This window comes from Pteropus vampyrus, unplaced genomic scaffold (assembly GCF_000151845.1).
Source record: "Pteropus vampyrus isolate Shadow unplaced genomic scaffold, Pvam_2.0 Scaffold22, whole genome shotgun sequence".
In the NCBI taxonomy this organism is placed as follows: domain Eukaryota; kingdom Metazoa; phylum Chordata; class Mammalia; order Chiroptera; family Pteropodidae; genus Pteropus; species Pteropus vampyrus.
In genome coordinates this window covers 11,412,464-11,437,579 of record NW_011888803.1, presented here as the reverse complement: position 1 = coordinate 11,437,579, position 25,116 = coordinate 11,412,464, and the positions used below count along the sequence as shown (strand labels likewise).

Below are 25,116 nucleotides of genomic sequence, written 5' to 3'. Positions count from 1 at the left end.
AGTCCTGACCCCAGCACCTGTGGGTGTGACTTTATTTGGAAAAGGGGTCTTTGCAGATGATCTGAGTTAAGATGAGGTCATTAGGGTGGGTCCTAATCCAATGTGATAGTGTCTTTATAAAAAGGGGAAGTTTGGACATAGGGATAGACACTCATAGGGAGAATGCCATAAAAAGGTGAAGGCAGAGATCCAGGTGATGCATTTACAAGCCAAAGATCACCAAAGATTGCCAGCAGACCACCAAAAGATAGAGAGTTCTGGAACAGACTGTCTCTCGCAGCCCTCAGAACATCTTCATCTAGAACTGTGAGACAATAAATTTCTGTTTGTCCTGCTTGTAAGCCACCCAGTGTGTGGCACTTTGTAATCGCAGTCCTAGGAAAATAGCACATCCAGGAAGCAGTTTGAACAGGGATGATGGCCCTTCACAGTTTCAAGGCTCTCAGTGAATAGTTAGGTCTCTTGATTGATTCAGCAATATTTTTTCAGAGTCCATGTCATATAAGTCACAATGGGAAGCACTTTAGGGAAATCTAAATATAAATAAGGCTTGGTTTCTGCACTCACTGGGCCTCCAACTCTGGAAGGAGAGATATGATAGTTCCTAAAATAACCTTGGTACAAGTGATAAGTGCCCTAAATAGAGAGGCAGGTAGAAACTGTTAGAGAAATTATAAAGTTTTATAACTTTTTAAAAATCTCAGTGATCTTAACAAGTAGAGCCAAGGTTAGATTTAGATGGACAGAACTGAAGATAGAGGAGGCATTTATATGAATATCGAATACTCTATGGTTCCCGTCTTATCAATTCAAGCAGCACAGAGCAAGTGTCACTCCTTTGTTGCCAGGCCTATCTAAAGCACTATAATGGTTTACTATGTTGTAGTCAGAGCTATTAAGAATGCCATTATCAGCATCTACCAAAGATTTTGGAGTCAACTCTCAGACATTTCTGATGCAAGTGCTTGATCAGATTTATAATTAAAACACTCAGTAGTCATTGGCAGTTTCTTTTAAAAAAAACAAACTTTTATTTTTATATTTTAGCAGTTTTATACTTAGCGAGTTAGGGAAAGCTATCTGAAAATAATTGTCTAGCTGATTTGCTGCATTTGAGATTTAATTATTTTGACATTGTCATTGATAGAATTTGAAGGGCAACAAATCAGCCTAAATTTTAGAAAGTGCATTGAGCATCTTTTATCAGGAGGCTCCCTGTTAAGTGTAGGGGTCCAGAATGAATTTCTCAGAATGTGCCACCCTGGCATGTAGATTATTTCAAGGTGAAAACAATTAAAGCCCAACAAACTCAAGAAGAGATTTTTACCTGCCTGAGAAATCCAGATAGAAAAACCTGCTGTGGGAAAGGGGCCTTAGCAGATTCACCTTAGCATATATGAATTAAATGTGGCAGACAGGGAGAAACCAGCAAGGTCTGCCCGTTAGATTCCCCTTTGTGTCCCATTGTTTCTAGGTGGCCAAGAACTTACTACATGTTTGCTCTTTCTCATCTGCCTGTTAATTTCCTGCTTTCCCCTGGAAATCTTAGACCCCTGCCTCTGTCTCCTTAGCCCAGAGTGGCATATTTGTGTCTTTGGGGCTTTTATACCTATGGAATCCACTTATGTACAACATAATACATTTGGTCACCTTTTCCTGTTATTCTGTTTTATGTTAATTTATTATTCTAGCTAGAAGAACTTAGAAGGGTAGAAGGCAAATTATTTTTCTATCCCCACATAAGCAAGTCACGCTTCCATTTCCCACCTCCCCTCAACAAACAAATGGAAAAGTCTTATGTAATTTAAATCAGGTATTTAACCCCTATGGCATTCTTTATATTTCCCATTTGACAGCAATTCAGTTTGAGAAGTTATCTGGATTTAAAATATTTATGTAGCTGTATGTTTAGACTGAGCTACTCTCATTGAAGCGGAATCTCTGGTTTTCAATTTCATGAGCATGAACTCATTTTAAACACTTCCTCATAAAGGCTGTCAACATCCTATCTTTGCTCCTAGATGTAGAGAACAACTGAATCCGTTAGCATGCTGATATTGTTAAGGCTCGGAATGTGACTACCCAGAAAGTCTGAGTCATACTACCAGGGGCTAGTACCTGGGGAGAGTTAAAAAAATATCCTGAATAAGTAATAAGTCCTGAATAAAGTCTTCCTTATCACTTTAACAAATGTCAGAATAAATTTTTCTTTAACACTGTAAGAGATTATTGATGTAGATGGTCTTTCAGGTTTTTGTTGAGCTTGGCTACATCATACTTTTCATAGAGCAATTTAAGTCACTAAGAAATATAATTTATTTTAATGCAATGGGCACAAACAGAACTCAACAACTATTTCACAAATTCATAGGCATTTGTTCTTCAAAACTACAATGACTATACTTTCATGTTTTTGCATTTGTTTTAGTTACTCTTGGATTAAATCAGCCTGAGATATTCAAAGCTGTCCAAATGTTATTTGGAGCATTATTTTAACAAATTATTCCACGCAGTCTTTGTGAAAGTAAGGGAATCCCAAGAATCTTAGCAAATCAAATCGAAGAAATGTTATAATTTTATTTCTACATCATTATCGCTGCTGGGAACTTGATTTTTTTTTTTTTCTTAGAAGAGCTGTGGAGGACATATAAAATGCAAAACTTGTATGTTGCCTCTTTTGTGTCACTTTTTCCAAGATCTATATTACCTCAGACTACTCACAGGAATTGAACCATTTTTTTAATGATGTTGTTTAGAGTTACTTGATTTGAAATAAAATTCCTTAAAGGATTTTTAAAAAATAAAGTCCATCTTCTACGTGTTCCCAAATTTTATAACAGAATAATCTATGAATCAAAATCATCAGAATAGCCAGTTCATTTAGACGTTTGACAATAATACCATTGCCTAACGCTGTGTCTTTTATGCAAAATATTCAAACTCTGTGATAAGTACTTTATCATTTATAGTATGCCTGATCATGTTTATTTGCACTACAATTTGTTCACATATGTTTAAATATGAAATCTAAAGTATAACCTGTATTCAAAGATTTACACAAAAATGCAGCTTATGAACAGTTTTCCACTTTTTTCCTATATGGATATTTAGAAAGATATACAAACTTACTTTCAGAAAAACACAGGCTGTAGTATGACTAGCTCTACAACTCCCTAACTCTAAACTTGGCTTTAGTGACTTCCTTCTTCACATACTTTTCCACCCAAACCAAAATGCTTATATCTTGCTAGCCGACAATAAGTAACTGAATCAACAGATTTAATTTCATTATTTATCTTAATATTCTGCAAACATGAAAGGACCGAAAGATGGAAGGGCGAAAGGTGGCAGCGGACAGAGCACTGACTGCAGTGCACTGACATCACCAGATGTTTCTAATCTATTGCATTTCTCAGCTCTTGTCTCCAATATTTCTCCAGAGCTCTCACTCACTCCCTTCTAAGTTTCTGATACACACATTTGCATGGCCTCTCTCACCACACTCATAATCCTTCTTCATCTTAACAGTCCCTCAAAGGACTATCAGTTCATTATCAGTAAAATAACTGAGCCATAAATGACTGTAGAAAAATATGTAAAATCACAATTTAGCTTTGAAAGTTACCAATTACAATTTTCTTATGTATAAGTGGCATTCAAAATTTTCTTATAAAGGCTTCCCTAAGCCTGGAGTGTATTGTGGTTAAGTAGGAGAGGTCTCCTAGCTATGCAGAACCATTCTGATTCCTGTATGTAACTACAATCCCTATCACCAAGTATTTACTGAGAGCTGGGCTGGGCAGCAATCGTGCAATCTGATCTGGCAAATGCACAGAAATTGCACTGTTGATTATATATTTGGGCATTAATTACCCAAATGAAACTCCAGGGGCACCTTGGGTAGATGCAGTACAGTGAATGAAGGAAGGAAATAATTAGTCACCATCGCAGAAACTGCTAAACACAAAGTGAAAGAATGCATGCAGCCCATTTCCTGCCGAGTACAGGGAGCCTTAGTAACGGAACATGCAAAACTACAACAGAAATGCAAAAGATAAACAGGACTTCTCCAAATTAATAAGGACAAATCTCAATTTTAAATAACAAAAAGACTTTATTTTTTATTCCTATGTACTATGTAGCCAAATAACATTAAGACATTTTATCATGAATTTGCACGATGACAAATCAACTTTTAAGCATTTTCTTGACAGTCTTAGAGATTTGCCAGCATTTGACACAATCTGCACACATACAGGCGGTGAGAGAAAACAAGTGGCAGAAGGAAAACTGAGAGCACATAAGGCATTGAGTTTCAAACCCAGTAAAAATATTCATGAAAAGAGGCAAGATGAGGCAGGAGAGGGAAAGATATTCGGCAGAAAGCAAATTATACTACATTAAAAACCATGTGTAGGAATTGTTAATATGGCTAAGAAATTAGGGTTTTCCAAGTTACATACCCCTTGTCGAGGTCTTCTGATTAAAAAAAAAAAAAAAATCCTTGGGGCAAGAGACCCTCTTCCCTCTTCCTAAAATGAGCTTAAGGATGTTGCCTTTATCAGTGGATGGCTTTGGAAGGCGGAGCGAGAGTGGATCCTTGGTGTGGAAGGCTGGTACAAAACTGTATTAGAAGCATGTCGCTGCGGCCTAACTCTAAAAACTCAGTGGCAGGTCTGGTTGAGACTGTCCAAGCTTTCTTGTAAAGTGTCTGAATAGACAAGGAAAGATGACAAAATCCCCCTCACCACTGACTGTGCTGTTTTGCTCACTTCAGGTTAGTATGGATCCCTACCCTGAGTTACTGAGATCCTGCCCAAATGTGAACTGTTTGAATAGCATTATCACATTCAGTATTAATAGGAAAATCTGAATTGAATCTTAGTCTCTAAATACAAATTGAAATTATATTGGAATTTGTCTCCTTTATCTGCTAAGTACTGCGGACAGTTTTCATAAAGATGGATTATGAATGTTCACTGTTTAAGTAAACATATCATTACTATAGATCAGGCATTTGGTATGAAATTAGAGAGTAAAAGAAACTATTTAAAAATGGACTTTTCTTACAGTAGAATTAGGGAAATACATAACAGCAAAACTCCTCTTGGGGGAAATGACAAGAAAAGATATAAAGATTTTTGTCTTCTCAGTATCAGAAATCATGAGAGCATATTGCAAGAATTTGCACTTTCCTCATCTCAAGTAACCCAAGGAAGATTCTAGGTTGTTCAAGCCCCTCTCTACAAAGATGGCTTGAGAAACAGATAAGGAAGGAGTCACTTCTAAATAAACAAAATACTCCTTGCAGGCATATTTTCCATGCTTTTCTGAAAAAAGCAGGATGCCATGTAAATTGTTAGAACTCCTTAAGATAGCTCTACGGGAAATGCAATGGCAGGGAACAAAGTGGGTGAACAATAAGAAGACTTTACAATTGTAAATAACAGGTTTCACTGTATCCAAAAACTTTATATTAAAAGTGTGTGTTAAATATAAAACAAAATGAAAACTCAACACATAACTAGTTTTCCGAAGCATGGTCTTTTTAGGAGAGTCCCACTGGTATACACTTATATGTTCTGTTTCAACCAGACCATCAGCCAGACTGTTCTACACTTAACCATTAAAACTGACCAAAAAGCATACCCGTTATGGTCTTCAAGCAGCCATAGGAGTTATGAGTACATATGGTGCTTTTATATACATATAGCAGTTTTTCATGAATCTGATATAGGTTGGAGAAATAGAGCTAGTCGTTCATTTTTAGCAAAAGCACTTGTCAAATACAGAAAGGGTAAACATTCTTTTTATATGGAGTTGATCCGTTAAAGAACCTTAGAAAAGTCAGCAGTTTATTTACCTGAGTTTCCCATTTAAAGGCTAAATAGTAATTGAATACTTTTTACTTAAGAATGTGAACAAAATCTACAATATTAAAAAGGGCCACTCAGAAAATTTAGATTCAAGATAATGTTTGAGTATTTTGAATTTTTATAAAGTCTAATAGAAACATCTATGAATTTTCCTTTTTAGGTAAAAAATAAAGTCATAGAATAATACTGATTTATTGGATGTTATTTAGAACATAGGTTAAGGGTAAGCCTGAGAAATCATTAAGAAAGTAAATCAAATTCTTCTGAAGGTTCGAGCAAATTGTTTATAAGTGATAAAAACTAATTATTAGTGACTTACTTCAATTATGAACCCATATGAGATTATGAGCTAACACCAGATAAAGACTTAAGCATAAATATAATTTTTAACCTGATAGATCCCTTTTGAAGAGTGATATAGAAAATAACTATATATTTTATACAGAAAAAATAGTACACTCAGTGTTTTACCAGTAGTTATCTCAGTTTACCTTTCAACAGGGTATTTTGTTATGCTCAGCTATGAACAGTCTTCCAGATTTTTGTTTGTTTTGTTTAAAACAGATAGAGCTATGTTTCTAAACACAGCACATTATTCAAAGTCAGGATCCTAACAGGATTCTAGAACTGAATATTTTATCCTATAAGAAATATAACCACGTTACTATTTTAAACGTATCGTATCAATTCCAGGTCAAAATAAATCAGCTTTACAAAATCACCAATCTAACACTTTAACACAGGGCAGAAATAGTGAAGCACTTTGGTTTACATGATTTGATTATTAAATAAATGAAAAGCCTCTCTTTACCAAATCCTTCAACCTATGATGTATCGTAACATTTAAAACACAATCGAGGTACATATATCTGCTGAGTAGTTCTTGTAGTTATATTCCATATATGAATCAAAGCAGCACTAAGCAAAGTCACCGGGATCAAGGAGTAAATTTTAAAATCATCTTCCTACTTTTTCATTGTTAAGTCACAGAACTTTCTTAGATGAGACTATGGCTTGGAAAATGGTCAATGTGATTTGGTAAATAAAGCAAAATTCCATAATCAACAGTACTGGTCCTGGATTGAGGACACAAATAGTGTTTTTATTTTCCTGTTCCACGTCTTAATAATTAGTGAAAATTTTTGCCCAAGATTCATACTATGATGAATTTTTAAGTACAAAGACAAATGAAAGCTCTGCTGACCATCAGGCAAAGATTATTGCCAAGTGAAATCCATTTATCAATTTATTCACATTTTTAAAAAAAGTAACAGAACCATTTTATATGAGATACTTATTTTAAGCTAATAAGAGCAGAGTTCCTGTGCTCGCATCACTAGCAATCGCAGACTTGAGGAAAATTGATTAATATATATATATATGTATGTATAAATGGATTATTTTGTGCAACAGGCAGAATTTGAATAGATTCCACTGCCACACTGCCTGACTGGCGTGCACCAGCTCTTTAAATGCTTTAGTAGTGAAATTTTTTCCATCTGATGTATCTACATGTAAAGATATCAAAGATGATTAAATTACTCAAACCAGGCTTGTAATTTTATGATTTTAAAATTTAATTACTTATCTTAATTAAAATAAATCTAGCTTCTGTAAGGTTGTTCACCAGTACTACATGGCTACATTGAAATTAAAGGTGGCGGGGGGGTCCTCTGTATTTAGTTTTTAAATATTTTTAAATGTTGGTAAAAATGGAAATCAATTGAATTATAAGTGGCCAATTCAAGCATGCCAACTATAGAAGGTTATTGTCTTTACTCACTTACAAAATCTTTGCCTACAGATAACTTTAACTGTCAGGTGTATGAAATCACATAATTTAGAGTTCTGTTGGAGTTGGGAGGAAAATTAAAAAATAATAGTCTGTGACAATGCACTTATGTGAATTTAAACTCCAAAGGAGAGTTTTCTATAGAATGAAGGGCTTGGCCAATGGAGAAGGCAGCTGATATTAAAAGAACTAGCACAGATTCCTTGGTATACACACAGTGACAACAAAAACAAGGAACCGTACAGGTGTAAACAAGCTAAAAATGACCTTGGCAAAATGTCTTCATCTATTTAAAAAATACCAAAATGCATGCAACCTAAAATTCCCTCCCTATCATAAGAATGAACTGGAAAAAAAAAAACAAAAACAAAACACAAACAAAACAAAACAAACAAAAAAAAAACAGATGGAACCATCTGTTTCTGTCAGTAGAAAACAATAATAGATACATTAGGTTCCAGGACAAATAAAACTTTAAAATATTAATACTGAAAAAATACAATTAAATTTTTATTAAAAAATACATACTCCTTACTCAATCTTTGTGTACATTTGTTTCATGTGAAAAGAAAAAAAAAAACTAAAATAGGAAAGGCATTAAGACTACCTAATTACTTATACTGTATTTGGTAGAAGCATGTTTCAGTCAAACTTTAAACAAAAATAAGTTATTCTGTTTTCATTTGCTCCCGGACATCAGAGGGCAGAGTTTCAAACAGAGCATCTTCCACAACTAAACCAGCTCTCTTCAGAGCTCGACAGTCACCCAGTTCAGGAGGGAGGATTTCAAAGTGATTGCCTTTAACATCTAAGTAGGAAAGGACTAGCAAATTTCCAATTTTCGGTGAAAGTACCGATAGGCTGTTTTTTCCAATCTTCAGAGTTTTAAGTTTCTTGCAGAAATAGAGTTCATCTGGAAGGCTCTCCACTTTGTTACAAGTGATGGAAAAATACTGTAAACTTTGTAGAACTCCAATTTCAGGTGGGATAAATCGAATGTCATTGTACGATAACTCCAAGTATCGGATTTTGTTGCATAGGAAGAGGTGGGAAGGCAGCACCTCTATTTTATTGTGACTAAAGGACAGACGTTCCAGGCTGGTGAGTTTCTTTATATGCTCTGGGATATAGGTGATGCTGTTATGCCACAGTTTTAGCACTGTCAACTTTCTCAGGTGTTGGAAACTAACAATTTCTTCTATAGATTTCAGATTATTTTCCTTGAGGTCCAATTCCTGGAGGCTGAGCAGGCTGAACACAGCATGAGGAATGCGCTCTAGGTCACAGTGGACCAGTTCCAGCTCTGTCAGATTGGTCATCTTCTTCAGATTGTTGAGCATCACCAGCTTGGTGCCATCATTATGTATGCACATCTTCTGGAGATGGCTGGAGACATCGACCACTGCCTGAGGAATTTTGGAAACGTTGCTTTTGATAGAGAGAATTTTAAGGCTTTTGAGATCACGCAGAGACTCAAGGGTGACATTTCTGGAAATATCGTGACTTAGAGAGCCAACCAGGTAGAGCTCTTCCAGATTCCGGAGTCCATACATCCAGAGAGGCAGCTCCCTCATATCATCAAACTTGACGCTCAAGACTTTGAGGTTTTCCTTCAGGAAAGAGAGTGCCGCGCTGTGGATTTTGACCGAGCACTGGTGTAGAGAGAGCTCTTGGAGATTGTCTAGCTGCGCGATGGTGGCTGGTATCATTACATTCTTAATGATCTCAAGTTTGAGAGACTGCAACTCGGTGATTTCAAAAACAGTGTCTGGAAGGCCAGAGAGCATGATAAGAGGCAACTCCAGCCGGTTATGGGCATTTGTCTGTAGCTTCTGCCTCAGTTTATCGGGAGTCCACTCATTATTTAAGTTCAGCTGCTTTAATTTGTTTTCACTCACTTCAGACAAGAACACTGCAAATCTCTTGGAATACAAAGGGTCGTACTGATCTATCATATGGAGCATAAAAGCAAAGTCATTTTTCACATCCGGAATATCATCAATTCCAGTCTCCTGCCGGACATACTCAAAAGAGTACTCCCTTAGAGAACGGTAGAACAGCCAGTATAAGGTGTAAAGGCACGTCAACCCGTAGATACTTACAAAGCACAGGTAGCAAAAGGAGAGTTTGGAGAACAAGTGTGCCATGGTATGATTGCATGAGAAGTTTTTATATCCGGTCATGTCCTGAATGTCAACGTTACAGTCCACTGTAAATTGAACTCTGGAAACCAGGGCACTATTATACGCAATGATGATTAGGAATTTTATAACCTTAAGTACAGTCTGGCGAACATACATAGCATATAATATATCACCTTCTTCGACATGCAGCCTGAACTTCTTCACCTTCTCAAATAAGGCCTTTGCTTGCTCCCCTTCCTTCTTATCCAGAGCCCCTGCAGTGGATTTGTCAACCACAAACTTCTCAGGAATCGATTTTAACGACTGAGAGTTGACCAGGCTGCCTTCTGGGCCAGACTGAATGGTGTTGGACCTGCTCATGTTGTTCTTCCTGTTGTCCTTCTCTTCTGAGTCCTCCCCGGACACTTCTGATAAAGCACGTGTGGTCCAAGGAGAGTCAAAACACTTCCCCAGGATAGAGATGAAATGTTCTATTTTGGAGCTGGAGCCAGGGAACTTGAACCAAAAGTTGCTGCAGAGCATGAAGACCAGGGTATGGATAAGGACAAGGTAAGGGAAATACTTGGCATACCAGTGGAGGGCTCGCTCATAACACATCTGGTTTATAAAACTGTACTGCTGAAGGTCCAGATCTGTCTTTAGTCCTTTCATTTCCACGGTGGCGGGGTTAGTCGGGGATGGTTTAGGTGGAGGCAGCGGGGTGGTTCCGGCAACTGCTTGAGAGGCATTCGAAACGGACGAGTGGTTCTGAGAAGGTTGAACTCTCTTCGGAAGGCAAATTATCTTGTCTTGCATGACCTGAAACAGAAATAATATTTCCAAATTATATTATTCAAAGAGCTTTCATAATAGCATTAGTGCAAAGAAAGCAGCAATAACGTCCAATAAATGTCCATTTCCTTTGTCTGGAGAATAAAATGTTCAGTTCCAGCATCAAGATTTTATTCTTAGCCCACATGTTGGAAAAATGAAATATATGTCTAAGTGATGACATAAGACAGCAGTTTTGTTAAGTCATAGAACAATTCATGACAAAATAAATATTTAAATAACAGTCATGTATTTTTTTAAATTTTGCATTTTTTTTTCCCCTCACTGGAGGCTGGGAGAATCAGTCAGTCACGGGTCTGGGAAGTATATCCCTTTATCAGGCTCAATCTTGAATTGGATGGCTCCCAAGAGTATATTAGCTTGTGTATGAGAAGTAAAAGGACTGGAAGGAAGAAATATGGAAGAAGTTTCTGACTTTATCATTTCCCCTTTCTTTTTACCCATATCCTGGACTACATGCATAGATGAATGTGAGCAGCTTTAATATGAAAGAAATTTATTAAGCTTTTACAAAAAAAAAAATTCTTCAGAGAGAGGAGAAAGAATATAGTACTGTTCAATAGTAAAATAATTATATATTAAATTGGCTGGTTTTTCATACAAAATATTACATTGAAAACTTCTATCCCTCTACCAATCCTTCAGTTTGCTAAGAATATTAAGCTGTAAAAACGTCCAAAAGTCTCATAAGATTGCAATTTGGGTAAGAGAGAATGTATCCTTTTTGAAGATTAGGTAGTACGAGGCAGAATACACCTTGAATCAATTGGAGGAATCATCCCCAGAAAGAAGTACATGTAAGTGGAATTCTTTGAACAATAAGCAAACAGTTCAGAGGAGGAATAATAACCAAGGAATTGACAGCAATAACATGTGGAATGAATAATGTAGAGAAAGTCTACTTGTACCTTAAAATATCAAATGGCTGGAAATTCACAGTGTTTAGTGATTCTGCAACAGCAAAACGTTTAGTTATTTTGTAACACCAAAGTCCTTTATTTTGATTAGAGAAGTAGAAACTGAGTTTATTGCAAAGTGGACTGCTAGGGCCCAGACAGAAATATAAAGTTTGACAATGGTGTGGACAACCAACGCTTAGTAGAGGGCCTGATACATATGAGATCACTAGTATATATTTGCTGAGAAAGTGAATAATTCCAGAACTGGTACTTCCAGTTCAGAGTTGCATAGATCTGGGGGTGGACTGTACCTCTCCTAGGGATGACGATAAGGATAGTGATTATGGTGATGACATCAGCAAACTTCTGTTGTGTTTAATATACAACTGACTTTTATTCTAAAAGTGTCATGGGTATTAATTCTTTTAATTGTCACCTTAACTTGATGAGGCAGGTACTCTTATTATTCCCATTTCACGGATGAGAAGACCAAAACACAGAAAGGTTAAGTAACTTGCTAACGTTATCTAGCCCAGGCCTCCTGGACCCAGAGCCACATTCTTATGTTATTTTATTGAATTTCTAGGATTAACCCAAAAAGGTCCCAATCTGACTCTCTTAAATTACAAATCACATTATACAAAGTATTATTGTTTTAGGAGAAAAGTTCACTTCCTCCCATAGCAGAAAACAATGAAAAATTAGGTTAAGAGAAGAAGGGGAAGTTTTGCCAGATTTAGAAAGATTTAGAAAAGCTCTGTCCTGGAAGATAAAGCAGGGGGCAATTACTTATAATGTAAATCAAAAGAAGGCAGAGAAGAATAACAAATGTGATTTCATTCAGAGGGTTCAGTGGCTACAGAGGTGTGAAAATGGAGCAGTGGTCTTCAAATATTTTTATCACTTACCTATATCAGAGAAAAAATGTTGAGTCATGCCCACTCAGTATATGTATGTTTATTCATAATTATATTCAGAAAGGACTGTCAATTCTTATGACGAATATTAGAAGAGCTTAATTCCTATCCCGTTAAGATAAATATAAATAAAAGTTTTAATTTTTTTTCTCATGTCTCCATGGAGTATTCTTCATATATCTTGGGAGTCAAGCATTCTATCATGGAAACCTCAGGAACAGAAAAGAGGAGGAGAAAGCCTAGACAAATGCCAGACTATCTTGAAGGAATATAAAAGAGAAACAAGTAAGAAGTTCAGTGTTTGTGTCATGTTCTGGATGTTTTCCCATTTGGGGTCTCACTAAATGCTTCCACAATCTGAGAAATAGGCAGAAGGTCGGGGCTGGAGACCAGCAGGGAAAGAAGTGCTTCCCTGAGCACCTTCCCCAAGAGTGACACCTCTGAGCTAATATGCTAATACGACATTGTTAGTGGCATGTTGAAAATACAGAAGAATGGTGTGAAAGCAAGATCACTGAGAAGGTAAAAAGTCAGGCACCTTTTAAAGGTGCTAAATCTGCCAAGCAACCAGGCAGGATCATTACTGTCCCCGCTCCCAGCCTTTCCACAGGCTAGCTCCTAATGGCGGAAGTCGACAGACCTCTGGAGCTTGGCTGGATAGGTTCAGGTTATGCACTGTACCAGGGTGCCCAGCTAACAGGCAAGTATGGGTTGTAATCCTGCTTGGTTCTATTCTCTCAACTGTATGCCCTAGGGCTATGGCCACACAGTGGGGATGCCTTTTTATATTCTGCACCAAGGTGCCTGATCGGCTACAGTCTGCCATGCTAGGGAGGCAGGTCATATTCTCCCCATTCTATAGAAGAAGAAATCAACCAAAGTTCAGAGAATTTAGGTAAGTTACTTGCCCAAGTCCACATAGCCAGAAAATGATAGAGCAAGAATTTACACCTATCTTGTCTACAGCCTGGTATTCTTCCATCACTCCACACAGTCTCCTCAGTTCACCAAGTTTCTGCTAGGATGCCTTTACAGAGAATGGCCCAGCGTAGGAGGGTAAAACACAGCCGATCTCCAAGAGTTTCTTTTACTTTCTTCTGATGTCACAGTTTCTCTTTCAATCTTCATGAAGATATATTTTTTAAAATGTGCCCAGTTAAATCCCAGGAGGGTAAAGACAGTGATCTATTTTCCAGAAGCTGTAAACTACTCAGAACTGAGCACAGAGTAGGAGAAATACTAGAATTTAGTCACGAAGAACAATAGCTGCTCATGCTGCTGAGAGAACATAGTAAGGAGCTTCCAGAGAGATGCAACTCAGAGTAGAATTCCCAAGGAATGTGCTGGCAAGTTGTCTGATCTAGAATTATGAAAAGGAATCGGGTGGGTTATGGAGTTCAAGGATAAAGAGCGTGAAGATTTAAACAGTAAAATAGCCGCAGGAGAGGGAGGAAGTTAGTTATCCTCCACGTGTAATGGAAACAGTATTTCTGAACACAAGTTTCAGAACTGGGAGAAGGATCAGTATTTTCAAAGGTATAGTAATAAAGTGAAAGAAGACAAAAAAAAAAAAAAAAAGGCAGACAGGAATCCTAAAAAAAAAAAAAAAAAAAAGGAAAGGTGTTTTTGTGAAATCTTTATAAATAACAGCAGCTTGTTAAGATCTTAAAAGTTTTTGTTCTGCTCTTTTGAGGTTTGCCTAATTACACCTACAAAGCAGGTCCTCAGCAATGCCATTTCACTCAATTGTGTTTCACTCATTGTGTTTCATTCAATGACATCTCATTATAATGTTGACGAGATGCTGTAGGAACTTAACTCTTACTTATAGCAATTAGCCTATGGTAAAATTGGTTTCCTATACATTATTTCACTTGAAGTCACGGGACATATAGGTGATGACAAGTACCTCACTTACTATACCTCACTTTTTTTTTACCTTTACCCAGTAATTTAAACATGAGAGTATAAATCAAGCCTTAAAGAAAGGCTGCAAAACCACTTTCGAAGAAATAATTGTAGGGTTCCAAGCTGCTATTGCAGGACCAAGGGAGAGTGCTTGGGGAAGGAGCAGAGAGAAACCCCCGGCACCCACCCCATTCTATAGAACACTGAGGCTGAGACCATCACCAGCTCGTACACACACACGTCACAATGAGAAGGAATTCTACCATTTTCTTCTAGGGAAACCCTGAGACTGCCTTTGGAGGAAAAAAGGCTTGAGACAAGAGCTGCATGGTTTGTTCATGGAGGGGGAGGGAGAGGAGGGAAAAGAAATTGGGAAGAAGGAGAGAATAAATTTTGAAAGCAAAATGAACAAGAGAATCTGATCCCAAATATAGGAAGGTGGGAAAGTTACTATCCTAAAAGTGAATATGAGGATAATTCTTGAATGAAATCATCTATGTTAAGGAAAATATCTAAGTTCGTTTGGGGATGAGGAAAGGGATACAGAAGGTGAGTCACTGCGAGCAAAGGTCACACGAAGCCAAGGCAACAAGGATGGCTAGACTACGTCTATATTGGAAGGAATAGGCCTGGAGGGAGGAGCAGGTGAGTCAGCAGAGCAGAGAGGGGAAAGGATTGAAGGAAATAGGTCAAGCAATGTGGTGGGAGGCTGGAGTATATACTCATTATTTCTATTTTGAGATGTAAATGCCTTTCGATCTTCCCCAAACCTTTGGTAAAATCTGCTAAACATACACACACATCTTATGAATGAATTTTGTAAAACTCACAGCAAAAAGGGACTAAATTTCATCCTTAGATCAAACTGTACAGACAGGGAAAGTTTGCCCAGGATGGTAAAAATCTATAGCTAAACTGTTTCCATGGAGACAGGAACTGGGATCACGAGAATGCCTGAGTCTGCTAGAACTTCAGGAGGGTCATGGCCTGGAATTTGACCCAATATCTCCTAGATCTGAAGGAGCAGCTGACATTTAGGTGACAGAAGTATATAAAATGCTTCTCTAGTCTTTACAACCAAAGTTGCTGGAGAAATAAAAAAAAATACATGTAAATTTGTTCCATGATTGTGAGAATATCTAGGTGATATTTCTGCAAAAGAAACTCTAGGGTTGCCAGGATTGGAGAAATGGGCTCACTAAAATTTGAGTTCATGAATTCTCGTTTGCAAATTATTCTGAGATAGCACAAAGTGTTTCTGAGGAAAAAAAAAAAAAAGGAACTCAGCTTCCTTAATTCAGGGGTCTATGAACTAAATTGAATTTCCTGCTTTTGCTTTCTAAGGAGATGTTTTTAAGAGAAACAGTGTGAAAATTCAAGCTTCCTTCAACCCATCGAAATCATACCTTGAAATACTGTTCAGAACTAGGAAAAGAAATTTTTAAAGATGTCATTGCCAAATTTATAACATCAAATCGATGCATTTTTAAGTGGAGTATGTGCATACTTTATCACATATTCAATTATCTTGCATGGTTAATGCAAATTAGGGACTTATAAAACTAATTTTCACTGCTTTAAATCATTAATGTTCATGATCTTTGTATGATCTATCTTTGATGATGATTATTTGATTCTCAGTCCTTTGTTAGAATCATAACATCCATTATTACATGTAAACATAAGATTTACTTAATTCAGGCAGTTTCCAGAAAAGTACTACAGTGAAAAGCAGAACCCAAGTTGAAAAAGTTTCATATTTGCATGAATGAGACACCAGAGGGCTGAGGTTAAAACAAAACAACAAAACAAAACCACTTAGGTTCAGAAACAGTGCTTGATATAACAAAGATAGAGTAACATAAATAAGGGCCAGCTTATCTATTACATGCCAAAGGTATAAACGACACAAACACAGGTGGTGTAGGACATGTAGAACATAAGTGCTGAGTAGTTTTGAGGGTGTACTCAGGGAAAGTCAACCATTTTGGAGGATCTACTATAGGTTAGCTATTATGTTAGAGATCCCAAGAAAGATAAGCCCTTCAAAGTCAAGCATAGGACAAAGACAACTAAATCAGTAATTAGTGTGGTGCTCAAATTTGGGCTTGCTTTTCACAATGAACTTTATAATCAACTTCGCTAGAAAAAAATCTTGGTAGTATTTTTATTGGGATTACACTATATTTATAAATTAATTTTTTGAAGAACTGACATCTTTATGGTGTTGATTCTTCCTCTCCATGGTGTGTTTCCACTTGTTCACATCTAATTTTGTGTCTTTCAGGAGTGTTTTATAGCTTTCTTCACGTAGATGTTGGACATTTATTGTTATGTCCCCAAATTTTATTTTTCCTATCATAAATGTTTTTTTTTTTTAAACACACTTATTTTTAACACAGAAGGTAGAGTCCTCCCTTAACCTTTCCCTATTTCCGTGCAGTTCCTTAATAAGCCCTGATGAGTCTGGTGTATGCTCTTCCAGATCTAAGTCTGTGCAGTTACATATTTATGACATATAAACACAGGAGACCTTCCTTACTATATGTATTATTCCTGCACCTTGAGCTGCTCACTTTCAGAATATGTCTTAGAGACCTTAACACATTAGCACACAGGCATCTACTTCATTCTAAGGACCACAGAATTACAGAGTGAGGCTGTGCTGTAATTTATTAATCATATTCCCATGATGATGTGCATTTAGGCAATTTTTCTATTAAAACCAGTGCCAGTCTCAAAAAATTACATGCTGCCCGATTTTACACAGCAATCTGTAAAACAGCACATAGAGTGACAACTAAGCACTCGACAGAGGTTCACTGCCAAGGGTCTGCACCAGGGAATTCCTTGGGGTGTTAAGATTTTTCTATATCCTGTGGTGGTTACAAGAATTTATGCATGTTTTAAAACTCAAATATAGATCTTGTTTTGATACAGAGTGCATTCTTGAAGATGGAAGGGCTAAATGCTCTACAATACTAACACTTTTCCACCAGGTTTCTGTTTTTTCGTATCATTAATTTTTTTAGCTGTTGTATGGATTTAAAAAAAGGAAAATGAATCACTTCTTTCTTTTCACAAGTGAATTTAATCTATTACGTTATTTTGCTCACTCATATTTAAATATCTACTAATATTTGAGTTTATGTGTTTATTTTTATAAATACCTTTCCTTCCTTTTTCATCACTTCTATTGCACTGATGACGTTTTCCATATTTTCTATTTCTCATCCCACCTCAGCTGGTTAGAAAGGTGTAAACTATTTCTATAATGCAAACTGTATTTCTTTAATAGAGATTATAGAGGGTATCTATAATTTCTTAAAATATACACATTTAAAGATTTTCAGTAACCATTCCCCCTTCTGAGCATGTTTTGACTACCTACTGAACTACTCCATTTTGTTGTTCCCAGAGTTTGTTTCAGCTTCCTTTTGAAACATTTTTTTTTAACAATCTATAGTCAATTGTGATTATTTATAGACTTATTAAATCATCATGTGCTCACTGGTTTTCTTAGATCCTATATCTTCTCCCTGGGTTAATTTTCCTTTTGGTTGAAGTATATCTCAATTATTTTAATAAGGTTCTATGGATAGGAAGCTCATATACCTCTATGTCTGAACATGTCTATATTGCATTCATTCTTGAATAACAGTTTAGTAAATTATAAAATTCTCTGTTGATAGTAGTTTCCCTTCAGCACTTTAAAATATCATTCCATTTTCTTCTGGATTATATTTTTGCTGATGAGAAGCCTACTGTCGGCTTGACTTTCTTCTTTAGTAAGCAATCTATCTTCATGGTAGTGTTTAGTATTTACCTTTCATCCAAGATCATCTAAGTTTCACTTTAATTTTGAATGTATGTGGATTAATCCTGCTCAACATCTGTAATAAGTATACAATTCTACAAAATGTTAGAAAAATCTCTTTAAACATTATTTTAAAAGCTGCTCTATCATTCCTTCCAATTTTTCTGCAATTCCTATTAAACGTATGTTAGAGCCTTTGATTTTTCACTGGTGTGTGTGTGCTGACCTCTGGGTAAACTCAGAGCTCTTACCTAATACATTACTTTCTGCCACTGAGTGCAGTCTAGTTACTCGACCATGTTGATATTTTTAAATTCAGTGACTTTTTTATTTCCATGGCTTCTAAATTTTTATACCCATTTTCTCTTGTCATATCTACCTCCTTTTTTGTCTTTATCTCTTTGACCATTCTAAATATACTTAAACTTCGTTGTTTGTCTCAAAACTTAGTTTTACCTTAAGTGAATCGATGTTTCAACTGTTAGTTTTGTTGAGAGCCTTTCCTAGCACAGTTTTCTTCATGTGTCTGGATGTTAGGCTTCTTCTGAGAAGGAGATTGTTTTCCACCATCACCTGCCTGCTCTTCTGTGGTTTCCTGCACCCAATCCCCAGCCCCCAGTCCACCACTAGGTTTTATCACAGTATTTTGATGTTCCACTGTGATGTCAGGATCTCACCAATCAAATCAGGGAGACAGTGGGCAGGCTGACTCAGTTCCTGGTTGGGAGGCACTCCAGATGCACGGTTTCCTCTCAGGCACCAGATCCAGCATCCAGTCAATCGCCATTCTTTTCAGCTTCCTTTTGGGAATGGGGGCTTTTGGCTTCAAACACTGACCAAGCTCTAGTCTCTTATCTTGCGTGGTGCATTCTTAGTTCCTTTTACTGGCAGGAGCTGAGCTCCTGGCTGCTACTGCCTACTTTTGGATGAAAGCCCAGAAGTTGCTTAGCCTCACTCAGTATTCCATTCGTGCTTCACAGAAATTTCTATCTTGTTTTTGAGGCCATGCATACATTTTTATCTCTTTTTATATTTTATCTATCATGGCTACATCCATTGAACAGAGGGAGTATTTTGAAGTGTAACACTTGCTTTACTATCTTTTCCTATCTTTTCCAGGAGAGTGTGGGTTGCATGTATTTTATTATAAAAATTACTCTCAAGACTAACACTATGAAGAATCGTCATTCCTTGGGTAGTGCCAAACAACGTAAACCTGTAATGCCAAATTGCCCTCACCACCAAAAAAAAAGGGGAGGAGGGAGGGTTGTATACATCTCCCACTAATAGCATTATTTTCCTACAACCTCAACAATTAAATCCATTACTCTTTTTCTATGAACTATAAGCCCAAAATGATTTCTCCAGTTTAGACTTTAAATCATAAATTATGACTATATTATCATTGAAAGAAGTGAGAAAATTTGCTGTGTATGATAAAACAGCTGGTTTCATTCCAATAAATTAATTTGTAATCCGAGGGTATTCTTTAGATTGTGGCTTATTCTTTAGACAGTGCTTTCACTTGATTATGGTAAGTTTGATTAAAAAAGAAAAAGTGAAGTAGAACCACAGAAAGGCAGGTGGGCCAATGTAAAGGTGATTAATTTTATCCGTTACCCTCCCCCTACTCCACAGATTCAAATACAGGTGGTTCCAAAGGGTACCAACCTGAAGCTGATCATCCAGATATGCCTCCAGTCTGATAAAACTGAACAAGTTATTTCTGCTGAGCTAAAAATGGCCTAGCAAGAAACAGATTTTAAAGACCTACTCCCCAGGGTTTGCTCATCAATACTAAGGACAGATCAAACTTTATCAACTAAAACTTATTGACTATCTACTATATGCTAAGCATCACAGGAAAGTCAAGGAGGCATAACCAAAGTTCTCAGTTCTAAAAGCACTTATAATTTTGTTGGAGAGACATGAATAGCCATATTGAAAGTCAAACAGGAGTGAAAACAAGGCAGAATTTACACCAAGTGAACGGTCTGGTAAGTACAATAAGAGCTTGGGCCTGGAGTGAGCAGTGAAGGCTTCATGGAGTAGGAGCAACTTCATTTGGGCCTTGAAGCTCCTGGGCTTGGATAGGTCACTGGGGGAGTGTGAGGCCAGAACCTTGTGATTTCCAGAGACAGGAACAAAAGGTTGCATTTGGGAAGAGCAAGGGGAAAGAATAAAAAGGTGCTGTCGCTCTTCCTTTCTGAGGTAGATCCACTTCTCCTGGGAAAAGAGATGAAGATGCAAGGGAAGGGAATTAACTTTCACGTCACTAAGATATCAGTTAGTGTATAAACTTAATCAACCATGTTCTCCCAGAAGCAAGGCGCCGGAAGACAAAGAAAGCATCTACTCTCAAGAGTCATGAGATTTACTCTTATCAGTGACAGGATTAACTCTGAAGATGCAGATTTTGTTTCAAGGCTATGTACTGAAAATATCTGAGAAAGAAATGGAACTGAAAAGGCAGAGGAGATGGTTCCAACGGGGTGAACATCTAAATGCTTTCATTTTCAGTAAATGTCTTTATTCATAAGTCTTGCTATTCTCCAAGTCGAATACTTGTGTGTTTAGGGGCAATCACCACTGAAGCATGGAAACAGACACCCACGAGCATCACGAACACTGCATCACTCTCTTCAGCACAAACCAGGTCCTTGTCTCCAGGGGAAATGGAAAAGCACAACTGCAAGGGCGTGGCATCATTTCCTGCCTGCTGTGCACCTATTATCTTCTTTCTTTCTATTGATGTTTAAAATTTATGTGATGGACAGGAATTAACACCTTCTGTGTGGGGGAAGTTTAGACCCAGATGGTAAAGAGAGAGAGAGAGAAAAAAAAAAACAGTCTAAAGCAAACTGCCAAATTTGAAAGTGTTTATTAATAAACCCAAGCTGAGTAAAAAGTCTTTTTTAATTGGTTGGTCATTTCCCTAATAGCAACAGGAAAAAGAGAAGAAAGAAATCATACCCTAGCATCTCAGAGGCATGGAGTTGATGTCCTTAGAATAAGAGATTGGAAAGATGAACAAGATGAACTGATTAAAGCTTGAATTTTTGAAGTTATGAATTCTCTCAGTGGTAAGGTATAACAATAGTACATTTGCTATAGGGCAGTGGTCTCCAACCTTTTTGTCACCAGGGACCAGTGCTCCGATGAGAATCTAATGCCTGATGATCTGGGTGGAGCTAAGACGGTGATGCTAGTGCTGGGGAGTGGCTGCAGATACAGATGAAGCTTCGCTAGCTCACCTGCCACTCACCATCTGCTGTAAGGCCCTGTTCCTAATGGGCCATAGACTGGCACTGGTCCATGATCTGGGGTTTGGGGACCCCTGCTATAGGGTTCATCTATATATGATTAAAAACCAGACATCAAGCAAATCTTCTCGAATTAAGTAACATCAGAAAATTTTTATGCTTGAGGAACATTAAGTGCCATTAGTCTGGTAGAAGAATTGAACATTGAAAAACTTAGAGCATAATTTTCTGAGTCATTACTATACAGAAAAAGAATATACAGTGAAACAGAACTGGAGCAGTTTTTTAAGTCCTGATTCTCCCTGAGAAAACATAGTATAATTGTCTATTATCATTTTACCTCCTAGATCAGCAAGCTCCTTAAAGGTAGGCACCATCTTTGTTGACACTACCTGGCACGGAGTAGGTATGCAGTAAATATGAGATAAATACTGTGCCCGCCCTCCCCAAAGGAAAACAAACCACAAAATAGCAAGTACACACATTTATAAAATCAGATGCCAGTGAACATCTGGAAATATTTGGCTTCTAGATCCTTTCCTCTGAGATGAAATATTTCATTTCACACATCATCCAAATTGCTAAGTGATGTCAGTCTAGAGATTCCTAAAGCTGAAGCTAAGGGCTGAATCATTTAAGATACACAAAGAGTGCCAGATTTGGAAGGCACTATCTCTTTTTTCCTAAGTAAAAAAGAGACCATCACATCTATATTAAGATCATGTGTACATTTTGTATTTCACTTAATAAAGGTAATTCTACTACTGTAAATATGGACATATTGACTTTTTTTTCATGAGTAACAATCACTATACACACTATGAATGTTAATTTTTTTAACCCTTAGTGAGCCTAAGACTTTCCAGCCATAGAGGATGCTTTTATTTCCTGTATCTTAGTTGTATCTACATTGTGTCTTCTTTCTCTTCTTCTTTTGAGAAAAGATGCTCCAGGACACAAAAGGAATTAGAAAAAAAATTAATGAAAAATGTGGGAGTGAATGAGATTCAAAATTGTTTTCATTTTGCTTCATGGCATTTTTTTTCCCATAAGCCAAGTGGACTAGCGAATTATCTGACCCATGACAACTTAAGACTTAAGTGGAAAGCATCCATTTCAAAGTCAAAACCATGTGAGAAAATTCAGTGGATATCTAACCAGTATGGATAAACAGTAGGAACATACAGTTCTGATTCATAAGAGAAACAATCTGTTTCAGTTGTTTGAAAACTTTGAAGTATTTATAACTATGCTCTTGAAATAATGAAGGAAAAGCTCTTTTTGAAGCAATCCCCAGGAACTGAACTCTTAGTTCTGAACTCTTCTGTATTCAACTGGACACTCTGCAGTTCATGGATAGATCTGTGAGCGGGAGTAAGATGAAAGAAATTGGAAGAACCCATAGAGAAATATAAATTCTCTGGACTATCTACATATAATGTAGAAACAGCATAAAGATACAGAATGCTAAACACTGGAAGCATCCAAATAATCAAAAAACTGTACTAAAAGGATATTTTTAAGAAAGATCTTTTAGAAATTTACAGTAGTAATCAAAGGATAATTTGCTATAGTACTCAGCAATGAATCATGTCAACTGCCAGGCTGTGGCCCAATCTGTGTGAAGGAACAGATGGTATAAATTACGAGAGAGAATAGCTGTATGTTGTTGTGACATCATAGAAGGTTTGCAGGTAAGGCAAGAGTCATGGCAATTCTTAGTCATTTATATGTGTTGGGTGGTAGGACAATTTATTTTTTCAGTCATATGCTTTCTGGATATTAAGCTTTCTGGAATCTAGAAATACCATTAATTTGGATATGAAAAGTTCCACACATTCCAGGCAGATCTTTTACCACATAAGGTGAATTTCAGTTATGGATTTTTCCTCTTATCTGACTCATCTAGATGGAAGATCTCTAGGTAGAACTCAACACTCTTCTCTTTGTTCTTCTTTACTTTCTAGGAGAAAGAAAGCTAATAGAGATGGCAATGTCAAAGGAAAAGTATTGAACGTTGGTTCCCATAAGGTGTTAAGGCTCCGAGTTCAAGTGGCAGGGGCTCTTCCTTGGGATTAATCCATTGGATTCTCTCTTTAGAGCTTCTCTTGGGAGTCATCACTTTAAAGTTTTATTCTTTGAAGCTGATGTGATATGAGTCTGCAGCTGCTTCTGTCTTGGAACATACACTAGGAGGGCCTGAGGAAGACAGCTCAGACAAGCTCTGCTCTTGGCTTTAGGGAAAATCAATAATCGATCTCCTTCCCTCTTCCCTCTTCCCTTTCCCCTCCTCCCTCTGACTCGTCCTCGCCCAGGTTCCCCTTTTCTTCTGGGCAGGCAGAGATTAAAGTGCAAGGAAAGAGGAGGAGACTTCTTCCGTTGTCTCTCTATTCTTTTCTGGTGCAAGCCACATAGGCCTTCAGTGTTTAGCAAAGAAGTCCTGTGACTTATGTGAGGCCTGGCCTAGCTCACCAGTAGATTGACAGTGAGGTCTGGGGCCAGAGCTTAGCTTTCATTAAATTTGCTTTTGCCTGATCTTGTCCTCTGTCTACACAGCTCCTGCAGAGTCCTCTGGGAGAGGGAAGCGGGTAGGTATGGGAGAGAAGAACTGAGGCACTTGGTCTTTGATCTTAGACCTCTTTCAATCTGTTTGCCAGAGAAGCCACTAATCATATTTATGACTATATTGGAAAGGCCCCAAATGAAGACAAGGCATTTGAAGTCCGTATCTCCAGTTAAAAAGACTAAAAATAATAATTTGCCATCATTTTCTTCCCATAGTAAATCTGTGAAATGGAAATGAGGCCTATTCTGCTCATTTAATAAAACAGGCTCAGGAAACATTCATGTGTTTTACTTAAAATCATGTGGGAGAGTCCATGTTTTCTGTTCGAAGTTTTGGGAAAAGATTTAATTTTTTTCTTTAAATTCATTTGATCTAGCTGAAATTATAAAAATCAATGCAGGTTTTGTATTTCCAGTGAGCATATGCGATCTCTTATAAGCACAATGATGATGTAGTTGATGGCCTGTTTTTCAAACAAAAGTTTTATGGCTGACAGTGCAGAATTTCTAAAAATATAAGATCAGGTAACTAATCAATATAATCTTACACAAAAATAATCTAGAAGGGAATATTTCTACATTTTCTTATCATGCATTAAGCATTTTCTGAGTCTAATATAAAACATCTACATTTTAAAAGTTAACATCAACTTTCCAAAACATAAACTAACACATTTGAGCTTAAGGTTACATAGCCTTAGCTATAGGTACTAATGCAAAGAATCTCACTGGTTCTGAAGGACCAGTATACCTACAATAGGGAGATGTCAACTCAATTCATAAAATAGCTGACCCCAAAAATGCCAGTTAGCATGGTTTACTTCTTGGGAAAGTTAATGTTGTGAGTTTGCTATTACATGATGAAAAGTCACTATGCACATTTAAAAGCTTTTATGACTTTATTCTTAGAATGCTGTTACATCAAAAAAGCTAAAAGTCTTTAATTGTTGGAAGCTACCAAGTGGACATTTGTTAAATTTTACTTTGCCTCAAAAGTCTTATTCTTTGTAACATACTATAACACTTTTTCTCCCCAGGTATATAATTTAAACCTTCTTATACAGAACATCGAGAAACTTGCTTTCCTCAGGTAAACTTATTAAC

The 25,116-nt window shown here is 37.0% G+C and overlaps 1 protein-coding gene across 1 annotated transcript in view; it reads right to left on the bottom strand.

The window, feature by feature from the left end:
* Window positions 1-4,090: 4,090 nt before the first annotated feature.
* Window positions 4,091-25,116, bottom strand: part of LRRC8C (leucine rich repeat containing 8 VRAC subunit C) — a 70,152-nt gene continuing 49,126 nt past the window's right edge. Inside the window, exon 3 of the mRNA XM_011355616.2 lies at window positions 4,091-10,610. Coding sequence (XP_011353918.1) covers window positions 8,337-10,610 — 2,274 coding nt within the window. The 3' untranslated portion in view covers window positions 4,091-8,336. The remainder of the gene's footprint in view (window positions 10,611-25,116) is intronic.